This window comes from Pelmatolapia mariae, linkage group LG1 (genome assembly GCF_036321145.2).
Source record: "Pelmatolapia mariae isolate MD_Pm_ZW linkage group LG1, Pm_UMD_F_2, whole genome shotgun sequence".
Lineage (NCBI taxonomy): Eukaryota > Metazoa > Chordata > Actinopteri > Cichliformes > Cichlidae > Pelmatolapia > Pelmatolapia mariae.
In genome coordinates this window covers 35,418,664-35,433,766 of record NC_086227.1, presented here as the reverse complement: position 1 = coordinate 35,433,766, position 15,103 = coordinate 35,418,664, and the positions used below count along the sequence as shown (strand labels likewise).

At 38.8% G+C, this 15,103-nt stretch overlaps 1 protein-coding gene across 1 annotated transcript in view; it reads left to right on the top strand.

Moving 5' to 3' along the window:
• itfg1 (integrin alpha FG-GAP repeat containing 1) overlaps positions 1-14,423 on the top strand; it is a 145,828-nt gene extending 131,405 nt beyond the window's left edge. Inside the window, exons 16-18 of the mRNA XM_063480179.1 lie at positions 963-1,045; positions 1,888-2,005; positions 13,294-14,423. Of these exons, the coding sequence (XP_063336249.1) occupies positions 963-1,045; positions 1,888-2,005; positions 13,294-13,353 (261 nt within the window). The 3' untranslated portion in view covers positions 13,354-14,423. The remainder of the gene's footprint in view (positions 1-962; positions 1,046-1,887; positions 2,006-13,293) is intronic.
• The last annotated feature ends 680 nt before the right edge of the window (positions 14,424-15,103 follow it).

Sequence of the window (15,103 nt, the reverse complement as noted above, 5' to 3'; positions counted from 1 at the left end):
AATAAGCTTTAAGATGAGCCTGAGGGATCTGTCTGTCAAACACTGTCTCTCCCTCGCTTACACAGTAATGAGTCGAGATCTAATCCGGAAATATAAAGGAAAACTCTTATTTGGGTAAACTATGAGTGTATCATAATTTAAAAGCAGTATCCCTGCCGCTGTGTACACTCAGTGTTAATATAATCACTGTTGATATAATACCAAACAAAGAAACCAGTAAACATGAGCATTCAAGTTGTAAATGAAACACAGGAGACAAGACATCATTAACATAAAATACTTTTGTTTTTCCAGAATTTGCTAAATTGAAATGCTAATATTCAAAAACACTACTTATCTTACTTAATAGTAATTCTGAATCTCTAACTTGTAAGTTTTCAAACTGCAGTCTTCAGATGTGATGTAGTGAGTCATTACTGGACTAGAGATTTTTGTCAAAATAATTGACTTCAGTTAGAATTTTGTATGTATTTTTAATGTGTGTTCTAACTTTCAGCTCCCTCCCATAAATTCAGTCTTCAAAGCAGACCTTTCTGCTGCTGCGATGTGATGCGTTACATGATGAAAAGACCATGTGTATTTCATCAAGACAGAGGCTGACTTCTGCAGATGGCTGCGCTCGCACACAAACTGCCACAGAAATCCTTTATCATACATGCAAATACACCCGGCCATATGTACCAGACTCACAATAAAGAAAAAAAAAAAAGGTTTTTATTCACCATAGCCTGAGTAATTTATTTCAAGTAGTAGGTTGTCTATGTCTGAAACACATGGCTTAAAATAGCAAGTCCACAGTAGCTAAGAATGGGACCCATTACTCTGCCTCGGAGGGCTTAACATACATATTGTGTCGGTGTGTGCATATCTTAAAGCAGTCTGCTTGTATCGCTTATATGGTTGCTATAATGTATTACTGTGAATAAAGATAATCAGTTAATGTGTTTTTCTTCTCTTTTCAGGAGATAAGGAAGAAGGAGTGGACGGCCATCATTCCCAACTCTCAACTTATTGTCATGCCTTTCCCACATGATACACCCCGCAGGTACATAAACGCTTACACCTCTAGATATAATACAATATAGACAGGTCACAAATGGCTGCTTTCTTTGTTCACAGTCATATAATTTGCTCAGAGAACCTGTTAACACTTGTTACTATGGACACTATTCAACACTTTTACCGCCTCGTCTGATGTCATATATTCGAGGCATATTCGAGTTAATGTTACCCTCAGCTCGCTCCAGACAGCGTCTCTGTGGTATATCTTCACAAAACAATACCCACAAGTGAGAAAACATGCTCACGCACACACGCTATTACCTCGCAGCATGTGTCCTCATGTTATCATGACGCTATTCACATGTAGCTGAAAACCCAGGAGGAGCTCCAGATGGCTAGTCATCTCAGACAAACAATGACACACATGCACTTTCCTCGATAGGCTCATAACACTTGCATGTTTGCCAGGTTTGCCAACGCACACATACCTACATATACACCATGAGTGAAATCAGACTAACTGACTGTTTATATGAAAACAGGCGCCTTGGTAGTCTTTTCACACAAAGTACAAGCTAACAGATTGCAAGATGTATCAAGATGAAGATAAAGTTAATACATCAAAGTGGCTGGATTTCTGGAAATACATAAAAGTTCTTGGAAACTAGAGAGAGCGCAGTCTTTCATTCTGTTCAGCTGTATGACCAGAAAGTGAAAGAGTTGTTCGTTTATTTATTTTAACATAACACAGTCTCTGCTAATGTCCACCATTTTGGTAATTGCATTGTTTTTCTGTCAGATAAAACTATGGCAAAATATAAAACAGCATATGGCAATCTTTCTTTGTCTTTGTCTCTCTTCCTCCCTCTTTCTCCCTCTTCTTAGTTGGAGCGCTAAATTGTACCTTACTCCCAGCAACAGCGTGTTGCTGACGGCCATCGCACTGATCGGCGTGTGTGTCTTCATCCTTGTTATTATTGGCATCCTTCATTGGCAAGAGAAGGTCAGAACACACACACACACACACAGACACAGAGTAGCGTGTTGTAGTTAATGTTGGCCTCTTCCTGGTGATTTACTGCTTCAGAGTGTGAGTGTGTGTATGTGTGTGTGAGACAGAGAGAGAGAGAGAGAGCAGATTGGTCACAACCAGCAGCAGATGGGTCTCACTGTCCCTGTCCTGTAGTCCTCTCGCCTCCCACCAAGACACACATACACACTCTTTTTCTCGCTCTACCTCTCTCTCTCGTTCTCGGGGCCACAACCTGGAAGGACGTTCAGCTGTAATTGCCTTCTTCTGTCCTTTCAGCACGGCAGATCTGCTGTTCATTACCGCCATAAATGTGCCCTCCAGGGAGTTGATGCATGTTTTCATGTTTTTGGTTTTGTTTTTTTTCTTCACCTCCTCCGGTGAAGAAAAAAAACTGTTTTCTTTTTTTTTAAATGGAGACACACGCACGCACACACACACATCACAGTCTCAGCAAAATGTATCCCATCATAGCAGGGTTGATGACACTCAGACACAAACACAAATTATCGCAAATGTTCTCTTTTTTTCTGGATTGTTTCCTTTTTCATCCACACACACACATACACACACGCACACACACAGTCTGCTGGGCTGAGCAGTGCAGTAAGTTGCTGGCATCTTCTCCAAACCATCTGCCGTGAGACCATGTGCACTTAATGTGTTCCTGTGTGTGTGTTTGTGTGTGTGCATGCGTCTTCACTCAGGTTGACATGCAGCATGGTTACACACACAGAAGCGCTCTAATTGCCCTCTTTTTTAGAAACGTGGGTGTGTGCATCAGCTTCATCTGAACTGATGCGAAATTCAAAAAGATAAAAATAAATAAATAAGCATGGCTGGTGCCCAAACTAAGTACACAAGATACATCTAGCAGGCTCAGGTGGATGGGAGGAGTGATGAGTGTGTGGATGAAAGCTATTTTGCAAGAGCAGGAAATGGGGAATGCAATTAAGAAAACGGTTATTTCACTCTTAAAGGTTATTTACGATTCTGTTTATACACAAGCTACCTAAATGTGCTTGGGTGCAGCCCTTCAAAAAAACAGAAATGCTTAGCTCAACATGAATCGTACTGTACATACGTCAAATGCTGATTGGTTGAAAGTTGGACAGTATAGTAGTAACATTAGTTTTTGGAACAACAGGTTGGGGTTTGAATCCCAGTTAGCACATACACCCAGTAAAGCTAGATGTTAACCATGTCTACATCTGGTACCAATCGAACTCCTTCAGTTCACATGCTGAAGTATCCTTGGACACGGTACTGAACTCCAAGTTGCCCCTGATGCATCCATCAGACTGTGTCAATGCCAGAAAGCACTTAGGCGTAGATAAAAGCATATGAATGTTTGTGTGGATGAGACTTGTAGTAAGAAACCGCTTTGAGTGCTCAACTGAGTAGAAAGGCTATATGAGTACCCGTCCATTTACCAAACATCAAAGATAAAAGAACAGCATGAAAAGCTCAGTCAGTGGCTACATTGGACACTTTTACACACATTTCACTTCAGTTCTGTTATGTTCAGTCCCAGTGTGTACTGTTGTTGAGTAGCCCACAGATTCAACTCAGCTCTGTCTTGTTCTTGAAGAAAGAAGGAAGAGGTTTCAGTCATAAACCAACAATATATTTGGCTTTGAACACTGTGGTGTTCATAGGCTGACTAGTCACAGTAATCAAAAATGTCTCACTACCCCCCACTGTACCCCTAATAAGAGTAATAGTTACTAGTTCTAGAAAGGTTTTTGGCCTTTTTGACTACTCGTTTCAGAGTTCTCATTTCCACAGCATGCAGTTCAGTAACATCTTCTTAATGGTTTAATAATATGGTGGTATATCATATAGTACTTGCAAACTCATGATAGGCTTTGATTAGATAGATTAGAAGCAGCACAGAAATATTTTATTCAAATGCACTGAAATATCCAACATCGCACTCATCGTCATTTCAATTCAGAACAAAACACGGCACCACAGTTGGCGAGGCATCCAACATTCACATTGCATACAAAAACTCATTTGATTCAGATTACTAAATGCATTATCAGGTTTCCACTGTGCATAATCCTGAGCTTCCACTGTGCATGCAGCAGAACTTCAGGTTCAGTGATTGGAGTTCTTATTGAAATGCTCCTTGGGAGTCACAGTTGAATTAAGCCGTGTTTGCACTTGACTAGTACTACCTGGGGAACTCTGTGCAGTTGGAATATTTGCAGAGGTAGTCTGTGATGTTTATCCCATGCAAATCTGCCAAGGCTGCAATTTGAAAAGTAGAAATTCCAATTACCTACCATGTTACACCAAATACAAAAGTGCTGTGAAAAAATTATCCATTGCAGTTGTTTGTTTTCTTTTCACTTTTCTGTTGCCTCTGTCCTGCCCAAGAATTATGAAGGTTGTCTTTAGAAACATTTTGGGTGCAAATTCAGGAGGCTAGAGTGTCTGTACAGCTTAGAGACAAATTCACAGAAAGGGCAACTTAAATCTATCTAAAGAGCAAAATCCCAAAGTATAATGAGATGGTTGACATGCAGGGCAGCATGCTTAAGGAACATTTCACCATCTTTCTTTAAAATGTGGCAGGCTATTAGTAGTAAGCTAACATTAGGTCTGTAGCAAGCAGCCAGATGCCTTCTAATCAATATTTGCCATTGTATGAGAGTAATATCAGTGGATTCCAATAAAACTCAGATCTACCCAGTTCGAATGTGCCACTCTATACACAGACATGAGTGGGTAATTTTTAACTTGCACAAGATAATCTGGTAAGATTTTTAATATGACTTATCTTTGTTTAGCTACACTTTTACAGTTGTCATTTATACCATTGAATATATGGATTTGTTTTTTTACTTCTAGAAAGGTGAAATAACACTTTTCACTTTGCAACACTATACACTGCATCATTTATTTTTACATACATCTGTACATAACAGTTTCCTACCATAAATCAAACTGCAGCTATTTCTAATTTAACTGGTGAACAGTGTTTTAAACCCACAGCGTTCTTCTGTCCCTAAAGCTAAACAGCATTGACTCTATCTGAGGACGATCTCCAGTGTCTTGTCAGTATATACCCTTCAGGTTGTTCAGGTTGACACAATTTAAAGATAAATTTGATTTGAATTGGACTATATGTCTGGCCTTGATGACTTGAAGACACACAGCTGAACTGACAGGCTAATGTGGTGTAACCTCCTTCACCACCCAGAGAATTAACACTGAAGGTAAATCACATATAAAAGCTGCTAACATTCTTTCTTATATCTCATCTTCTCCCATCTCCTTTACAGAGGGGCATCCGGTAAGGTCAAGGCGAGCCGGCTGATTGACATTTGGCATTTCTGTGTGTTTGCACCGCCGCCTCTGGTATTTGCTCTTCTAATAACAAAGTCAGGCAGAGGGCAGAAGCATGAGGGCAAAGACATGTTGCCCAGCCTAACCAGCTAACAGGGCTTTTACACAAATTCTGTGAACTTCTGTTCAATGCAATTTTAGCTAGGGATATGAAGAAGTCCATATAACTATATTCCAGAAAGTAGAAGAAACAAGTATTTAAATTTAAACCATTTTGAACCCCATATTTTTATTCTTGGACTTTATTAGAGTAGATCTGCATGATTCACAGCTCGTGTGGCTCAAATATGGGATTAATAAATTATGTCTTATCTTACATATATGGTATCTCGCTATGGATCAGCCTATTGGTTTGTCTGAAATGGGGGTCCTCTTCCTTTAAAGCCAACTTTATTGCAATTGGCTGCCCGTAGCAAGCAGAAGATTTTCTGACCAGATCGGTAAGGGTTTTGTGCTCAAAGCCAGAGCTATGTGTTTGAGATTACCATATTAGTGATATCTTATCTCACGCACAGAGCTAAGAGTAGAGCAACTGCCTGAAACAGAGCTTTTTGAGTGTTTGTCTCCCGGGGATTAGGTTCACATACACTGACCTCATTATTTGAAACTTCGGCTATGTTTAATGCAAGAATCAACCTTTGCAGCAGTATATAAATGACACAAGTTGAGGAAAGGTCCCCTTTAAACAAATTGTGGGAAAGAAAAAACCAATGAAGCAGAATTTAATCAATCTCATCGTCATGCAGGCCAGACTTAATTAGCTGACATTAAAGCCCTGTGAGACTTCAGTATGCATCACTGTAGTTTTCCACCTGGTTTGGGACACAGACCAGCCCACTGTGTCAGAAAACCCTTTAGATGGACACAAATCAATGCTCTGCTGCTTAATGATGATTCAAGCCTCAGGATGACTATTGGTAGTATCCCCAGGACAGTCAATTAAACCAGGCCTGGACAGCAGCACAGCCCAGTGGATTGGTTATCCAAAGGAAAGAACATCAAATCAATCTGCTCCCTAAAAACATGTTGCTTTTTTTTTAAAGAGTAAAAAAAAAAAACAGCATCAATCAATATGAGATGCTGCTGTCTTTGAAGAAAGATGAAGGCTTTATTACAAACCAAAACTGACAGGATTAAAAAAAAAGATTGAATAAATGTGTTTCTGCTCGTCTTTTGGATGAAGCAAATTAGTCAACATCAGGGACGCATTGGCTTACCCACAAAAGAGGACATGCGTCTCAAAAACTCTTTCTAATGTAGTGACTGGGTTTAGTCATTTTGTTATACTAAAACATGAACGACTCTGCCGTAACATTTAAGCAACATGTTTGGAAAGGGAAAAAAAAGATCTGATAGCATTTTAACTTGTTGCCTGTTCACCCACAGAACAAAGTCATTGACTGACTGCACAATCAGCAGTCGACATAACATAGAATTGTTGTTATCCATTTGTCTTCAACTGTGCCAAATCACGAACTTTAAAGATGTACATTTCACCCCTTTAATCCTGCGCCTCATCAGGTCTTGATTATAAAAACAGACCAAAACCTTTACTCTTAAAGTGATAAATGAGATAATAATATGGGCACTACCAGAGTAGCTTTGTATGATTCAAAATAATCCTTGTGTATTTTACAGTGGTGTTTCCCTCCTTCCTGGTTTCCTATTTTTTGTATGTTTGTTACACTTAAATGTTTCAGATCATCAAACAAATTCAAATATTAGATAAAGATAGCACAAGTAATCAGTTTCTAAATTTAGCTGTTTAATATTAAGTGGAAAAAAATCCAAACCTATATGGTAATGTGTGAAAAAGTGATTTCCCCCCTAAACCTAATAACTGGTTGGGCCACCCTTAGCAGCAACAACTGCAATTAAGCATTTTCAATAACTGACAACGAGTCTTTACAGCACTGTGGAGGAGTTTTATCCCATTCAAAATTGTTTTTCAGACACATTGAAAGGTTTTCAAGCATGAACTGCCTTTTTAAAGTCATGCCACAGCATCTCAATCGGATTCAGGTCAGTTCTTTTACTAGGCCACTCCAAATCCTTCTTCTTCTTTTTTTTTCCTTTTTTTTTTTTTTTTTTGTTAAATTGCTGCGTTACTTTTACACCAGATGTAATGGGACAAACTTTGTCAGGCAGATTCTACTTAAGTGATTTCTTGATTGAGAACAGGTGTGGCAGTAATTAGACTTGGGTGTGGCTAGAGAAATTGAACTCTAGCCACATTGAGCTTTCCAAAGATGTGATAACAAACAATCATTTTTTCACACAGGGCCATGTAGGTTTGGATTTTTTCCCCCTTAATAATAAATAATTTAGAAACTGCATTTTGTTTTTACTTGCATTATCTTTGTCTAATATTTAAATTTTTGATGATCTGAAACATTCAGTGTGACAAAAGTACAAAAAATAGGAAATCAGGAGGGGGCAAACACTTTTTTACACCACTGTATATCTTGTTGGTTCTACCCATTAGTTTATCATCTCTGACACCAGCTGTTTTAGCTCCTCTTCCTTAAGGCCACCCTTCTTTTAATACAGTTTTCTTCAGTTTGAAGGATGTCCTCTCTCACTGACATCATACAGACAAAAATAGAACAAAATTCCTGAAACTGGGTGATTAGATCCGTCTGTCACCTCAGCTGTTGACTCACAGGGTTTACTTGTACAAGCACTGACCTCATTATTTAAAACTTTGACCTTGTCCCCTTCAGATTCAACTAACAAGCATAGAGTAGGTATAATTAGGTCCACTTGGGCCAACACGACATTTAAAGAACTGGATCACGGATTTATGACACGTGTGGCTTAAAGCAAATAAGACATATGTAAGCTGTTTGTCGCAGCAGTTATTTCTCTTGGTAATGAAAAGACCCCGTACTGTTGAGATTCCAGAGATGTAAGGGAAATCACATTCACACCAGTGTGTGAATGTGAGAGTGAATGAATAGTGGAATTGTAAAGCGCTTTGGGTGCCTTGAAAAGCGCTATATAAATGCAATCCATTATTATTATTATTAAATCCTCATTCTGTGCATAAATACATAGTTGAGCCAAAGCTTACACGAGGCTTCAGCAGTGTGAGGTTGTCCACATCGATGAGGATCTTCTGCATATTTTTAGCAGTACGACTGTCCCTTCACTGCAGCTCAGCTAGGAAATGCCTGCAGAAATGAAAATCTTGTACTTAAAAAAAACAGAAACTTTGGATAATACCCAGTTGATCAGGTTTTTTTATTCCTCATTACTTACACTGGCTTTGTGTTGGGAGTAACATGACCAGTAGGAATGGCAGGAATGATTATACCAACAATTACACCGATATAAAACACCTAAACAAAAGAATACTTTGATTTCAAATGGCTCCCAAAGTGACATAAATGGTTCATTTATAGATTTGACTGTTCTGTACAGAGACTAATTTTACATGAGGGTTGAGGATTGATGTTGGGAATTAGTCTGCAAATTTTAAACAAGGAGATTAGGGTTGTGTCCTGGGTATAGCTTTTTTTTACTTTAATATTATTTTATTTGTAGGTGCTTGGTTTGATTATAGGGACCAAAAATGTATGTTTAGGTGATTGAACAAATCACCGATTTTGTTCAAATAAGCCCCCGAATATCAGACACTTGTTACTGTTACGGCCTTGATCAATAGAATAATGGATTCTAACTCATCTGTGGCCATTTTCACATGTGAATAATCATTTTACAGTAGTTTCACACACATTTGCACTACTGGAAATACTCTGTGTGGTTTTAGTCACCGAAGATGTCTGGGTAGAGCTTGCAGAAGACCACGCTGTTTGACATCATACAGACTTTTTAATGAGGGAGCTAAATGTTTTAAAGACCAGCTAATGTCCAATCTGACTTTGTCTCACATCTGCGTTCACACCTGCACTTCTTTCAGGTGATGTCTCAAAAATTTAAAAGCTGTTATCTATGTGTGAAAACGGCTTAAACGGCAGGGTCGACCCCAGATCCTTTCTGTTAAGCTCAGAGATTTTGCATGTCATTTTTCACACGGCTGCAAGAGCTCGATCTGCATAATGGTTGTTTTAACCACCTGGTGAGGAAAGCATCAACTTGGTGTATTCTGGAAGGTGCAGCTTATAAAAAATTTAGTTAATACCCTCACAGTTCTTTTTAAGAAAGATAGAATTGTATGTATTACAAGTACGCAGTAACTACTTCTTTATTAAATTTAGCATTTGAGAAGAAATCGCGGTCCTTTCCGGCTGTTGGTAATGAACAGTCATTAAGTTGGGATAAAGTGGTTCTGACACACTTACAACATCAACAGTAAGGGTGGAAAAAGTGTCTTTAGTTTTATTTTGGCGAAAAACTTTTTACACTTTCCTTTGAAGTCTACAGGGGGTTGAGTTTGACACCTGAAAGAGAGATATAGGGTGGAGTATCACTTCAGCCGTGACTTTTGATACCACAGCTGCAAATGTTCACACGTCCCCATGGCCTCCTCCTTCTTGTCTTCAAAAAGAACTGTACATTATCCCTACTCCTGCACTGCGGGGATGAACACAGTCTGGACATGTTGAAATTACAAAATTGCTTTCATGGGCTCTCACATCATAAAATGTTCTTGTTCTGTTTGAGACGATGTTAGGTGCCGGTTCAAAGAAGTAAACAGAAAACATGAGAAATTGCTGCTGTTGGCTGAAATTTTGTTGTTTTTTTTCATCAGCACACCAGGAGTATTAGAGTATTAGAAGCAGGTGACTTGAGCGGGGCCCTCAGGGAGGAGGTGTTGTTGGGAGAGGGTGGTGGACTTTGCTGCTGCACGTCTGTCAGCTTGTTCACAGCTTAGTTCGTACACCACTGCCTGCAGCCATCACACCTGCCTGTCTGTCCCACTGCCCAGATGATGATAATAGACTGTTGGCTATGAATGCACACATATTATCCTTAAAAGCCTTTTCACATTGACGGGAGGGCAGAAACTCTGTGTGTTTGTGTGATGTTTGAATTTGATTAATCATTGGAGCAAACATTTCATTTTTACCTGTTGTGATGTAATTGAATATTAACCTCCTCACCAAAAGTCTAATTTGTGCATCACTTATTAACAGATTTGAACATTAGACCACAAACCTCCAAAAGTTGATTCTGTTCATCTGGACGTAGCGTTTTCAGTGGGAAAACCACTGAAAACGCTACGTCCAGATGAACAGAATCAACTTTTGGAGATTTACTTACCTGGATGATTGAGTATGCATCAAGACATTAGACCACAAAGTTAACCAGAATGTTTTAGTTTGATCATTTTCTCCAAACACATTTTTAACTAAGCAACTGGTAAACGTAAATAAAGTACAAATTTTCCAGTTAAGCAATGTGTCCAAGAATAAATGGTAGTAGGTTCGTCCTATTCAGCACTGCTTTCAAATCTGAGTGCGTCCAGTTTGGCTTGGTTCAGGTTCTCTGACCAGTGCACTGCAGATTGCAAATCAAGATTTTAGCTGTTTGTGGTTTAGAAGTAATACAATGTCCTCACATTCAACAAGCATACAGATGCACAGAGCTTTTGGCTTTTAAGAAAATGTACTTACGTTTTAGTCACACATTAGTCATCTCACTGCCATCAGTTTTAGTTTGGCTAACAAACATCATGCTCAGGCTGCAGCTGTCAGAAGCTTTGATCTGTACAGCTTCTGTGACTGCACATGTCGTTCGTGTTTATTGTGAGGTTAGGGGAACAGGCACCGTTTACCTGTTTGTAGTGGAGTATTCAGTGGTTCCCACATACCGTGCCCGTGTAACTTGGCTTTGCAGAAATAATACCAGGTGATGTCTAAATTATTCTCCACGGCAAATCCAGTAGTTCTTCAGAAAACTCTGTGTTCCTGTTGTTCTGTTTTTCCTTGGTTATTATTAGAGATGGAATAAAGTACAATTTAATGCAGGGGTCTTATATTTATTTGGCTCATAGGCTACCCTCCTTTAGCCAAATCAGTAAAAATGTTGCATAGTAACCTGTACTTAAAAAAGCCTCCAGAAATATCTGTTTCTCTGGAAAGGTTGAAGTACAGTACTATGCAAAAGTCTTGAGCTACCCTCCATTTCTTTATATTTTAGTAAAAAAATTGGAAATGGGCACCGAGATTTAATGTACATATTAGAAATATATAAGGCAGAAGAAGAGTTTTACAATTGTAATGAAAGTTAGAATTGTAGTGGTATGACCACTTTTATTCTTTCTTGTAATTTCTTCAAATGTCAACTAAAGGTCCAATTCAGCTCTCAGGTTCTGTGTCAGGTCTTTCGTGAATTTTTTTCCTATTTCTTAAGGACATGACTTTCAGGTACTGTTCATTTGCTATAGATGGTTTTATTAAGCCTGCCACTTCTGTCCTTCACTTGTCCAGTATACTCAGATGTTTTAAGGACCCCCTGCACACCATTCTGAGGTATACCGAGGTTTTCAATATTAGCTCAGTGGGAAAAATTGTGTGGTTGCAAAACTGCTATTATATGTCTGTCAAACTGTTATTTTTGTCACTTCTAATAAAATTTGCAACAAATTGTGTGACTGCTAGTAACAAAATACCTAAAAACACAATTTAAAAATTTCATCTTAACTGAGTTGTCTTTTGTGTGTGGACACAACACTGGTTTGTAAGTTGGGTGCCAAAATGATTTGTAGATCAGTGTTAAAGTGGCTTAACAAAAAAAAAAAAAAATTAAATTCCTCTGAAAATGGTCAGGTACAGGGACTGGACTCAAAATGATTGAAAAAGCAGCCAATTGCCAAAAAAAACCTTCTTAAGAAACCCTAGAGAAATATTGCTCAAGACCATTTTAAAAATTACTAAAAGGTCTGGCTCTCTGGAAGCACTCAGTGCTCACTGGTGGAGTTATTTAATTACTTCATTATTATTAATCCTTTCTTTATTCAGGTAAAAATCTCATTGAGATTAAAAATCTTGTTTCTAAGAAAGATGTTGAGGAACATAGTGAGTAAAAATCGCCAAAGCTCTGCTAATAACAGTTCCAAACCTCCACTGGTATTAACATCAGCACAAAACCTGCAGTGGAGCAGCTCCTGTGTTATGTGTAGGTGGAAGCACTTACATGGTGTACAGTAGTATAGATCATATGACATTATGCAAACTCTGTTAGAGCATACAAATCCAAACATCTGATTCAAGAGCAAACAGTGGTTGAAAATAAAAGAGAGAAGGAGTAATACAAAACAAAACCCTGAATACTGAAGTAAAACCAAAAAGCTGTAAGTAACACAGTTATGAGGTTGTTAAACTACAACTCTCACTCATTTGCCTGCATGATATTAATAAACTCAATCCATCCTTTACAGCTTTCATCAGATCTGTCCCTCTGAAGTCTCAAACCAATAAAATCCTGCGTCACATTAGAACTGTCAACTAACATCGGTGTTTTCTCACTCAACCATGTGATGAGTGTTTTTAACTTTCAAATAGCATTATTCTAAATGCCTTTAAGTTCTGATGGCGCATTCCCCAAGATTTGAAATAATCAAGCCGATTTTCATTTTTTTTAAATTTTCCCTACCATCTCTGATTGTTAGCCAGTAATTGAAAACCCCACGGGCATTCCCAAAATACACGGTAGTGATTTGCCTTTCTGGTCCCTCTTCCCCTCCAGCACAAGCTCTGTCCCTCCTTAGAAATTAATTTTTGTACATGACAGTGAAAAATCCATTTCAACAGATGATGGAGAACCTAAACTTTCTTTAGAGAAATAAGTGAAGGTCGTCATTGTTTGTTTTGTAGGCGCTACAAAATCTGATGATGTGTCCTCTTGTATTTATGACTCCAGTACAAGATAAATGACTGTTTTCCTTTGACCTTAAAAACCTGGCTTTGTGTGTTTCTCTGTGTGTGTCTGTTGTGCAGAAAGCAGATGACCGAGAGAAGCGCCAGGAAGCCCACCGTTTCCATTTTGATGCCATGTGAAGGAACAAAGCTGCATCATGGGAGAACATCCTCTCCCATCCTCCCGCGCATGCCGCTCACCCGACCACCCTTTCCTCTTCACACGTTTTCACTCAGACTCATTTCAAGGGCCAATAAATGGATTCTCGTATACCCCAAAACGTTTCTTTTTGATATTTTTCAGTCCTTGAGTCAGATGTTAAATATTTATGCTCCATTTCATTTATTCATTCCAGTTTTAGAAGTACAGGAGCTGCAACAAGGCCATAGAGACAGAGAACGAAATCCTAATGGGGATCACTCTCAAGTTTAAAGCAGTGATTTCTTTGGACCGACTGTCGTTAGGAGTGTGATCGTCAGTGGTGTTAGTAGTGTATTTGGATCCTTTTGAAATGCCCAACAAGTAGCTCCAATGATAAAAGCAGTTTCTTTTTGTTTGTTCACTGGAAAGGAAGCACCTTTAACATTGTGTGTGTATATATAAATGTGCATCGTTACTTCAAAGCCACACGCGTGTTTCTGTCCATTGTCTTTGCACAGCTGATGAATCTCTTGGGTATTTTTTCCTGTGACATTAAACTGAACTGATTGTATGATATTGATTCAGCCTCACAGCTACAGACAGCAATTGGTGAAAAGTGAACATAATGTGATATAATGATGCTGCAGAACATTTTTATGCTTCCGATCCCACTAAAAATAATGAATGGCCTTCATGTGTGCTGAGTGCAAGTTTGTCTCTTTTGAGTCTGTCCTAAAACGGTGCATCATGGGAGTGCCAAAATAAAGAGCCTGGAGTCTGTAAATGTCTAATTCTGCTGCATCAAAGTCCTGCAAATCATCCGACGCCTGGTTGTCCTGCTGAATAAAGCACAGTTCGCTAGTTTCATGTTTTAATTTCTGTTGTCTTTTAAAGCTTAAAAGCTCTGGGTGCTCCTTTGTGTTTTATTTATATTCCAAGAATGAGCTCATGGTTTTCCATGTGGTTTGCACTTTTTTTTAACAAATGATTAACTGTGGGTGTGTGTAATTTATTTGGCTTGCAAATGAATGTTCAACCTACTAAATGTGTTTACTTACTAAAGTTGAGAATAAAGGTTTCTTCTGCTTAAGTCACGTGTTTCTTTCCCTGTTCCACTCCTCTTAAAGCTGTTCATAAAATTATGACCCCAAAATCATACTTGATCACTTTTAGGAATTTCTCACTGGAGCTCCTTTCCAAGAACATTTTTTTGTTTATTTTCTTGCTGGGAAGCTAGTGGCAAATTTCCACTATAAATAATCCTCTTTTTATGCTCTCATTATCTGAATTTGTTGCACGGTTAAATTAAACAGCCTTTAATTTTACATGAGACCCCTGGAGGTCCCTTGGAGCACCCCTCTGGGCCTGCACCCCTCTACAGGGCCACCCTACTAAATAATGCATGAAGAGGGTAAACCTCCCCTGCATGGAAAATGAGAGTAACAATGTAGCCTTCAAGCAGATTGCAACTGATTAAAAACACTACAGTATTGATAGACAATTGCCAGCCATCGGTGTGAGTGTGTGTGTGTGTGAGAGAGAGAGACAATGTTTGACGGAGAGATACAGTGAGGAAGAGAAGGGGACTCAAAGCAGTAGGTGGTGCGCTGCACGCTGTGTTAGACTAGGCAGCAAATAAAGCGTTACAGAACCGGAAACATGATATTTCCTTAAAAATAAAAGCATCCAGTGAAACAAGCAAAAGTTGAATGTGGGGGAAAAGTGTCCACATGTGCAATATTTAGCACA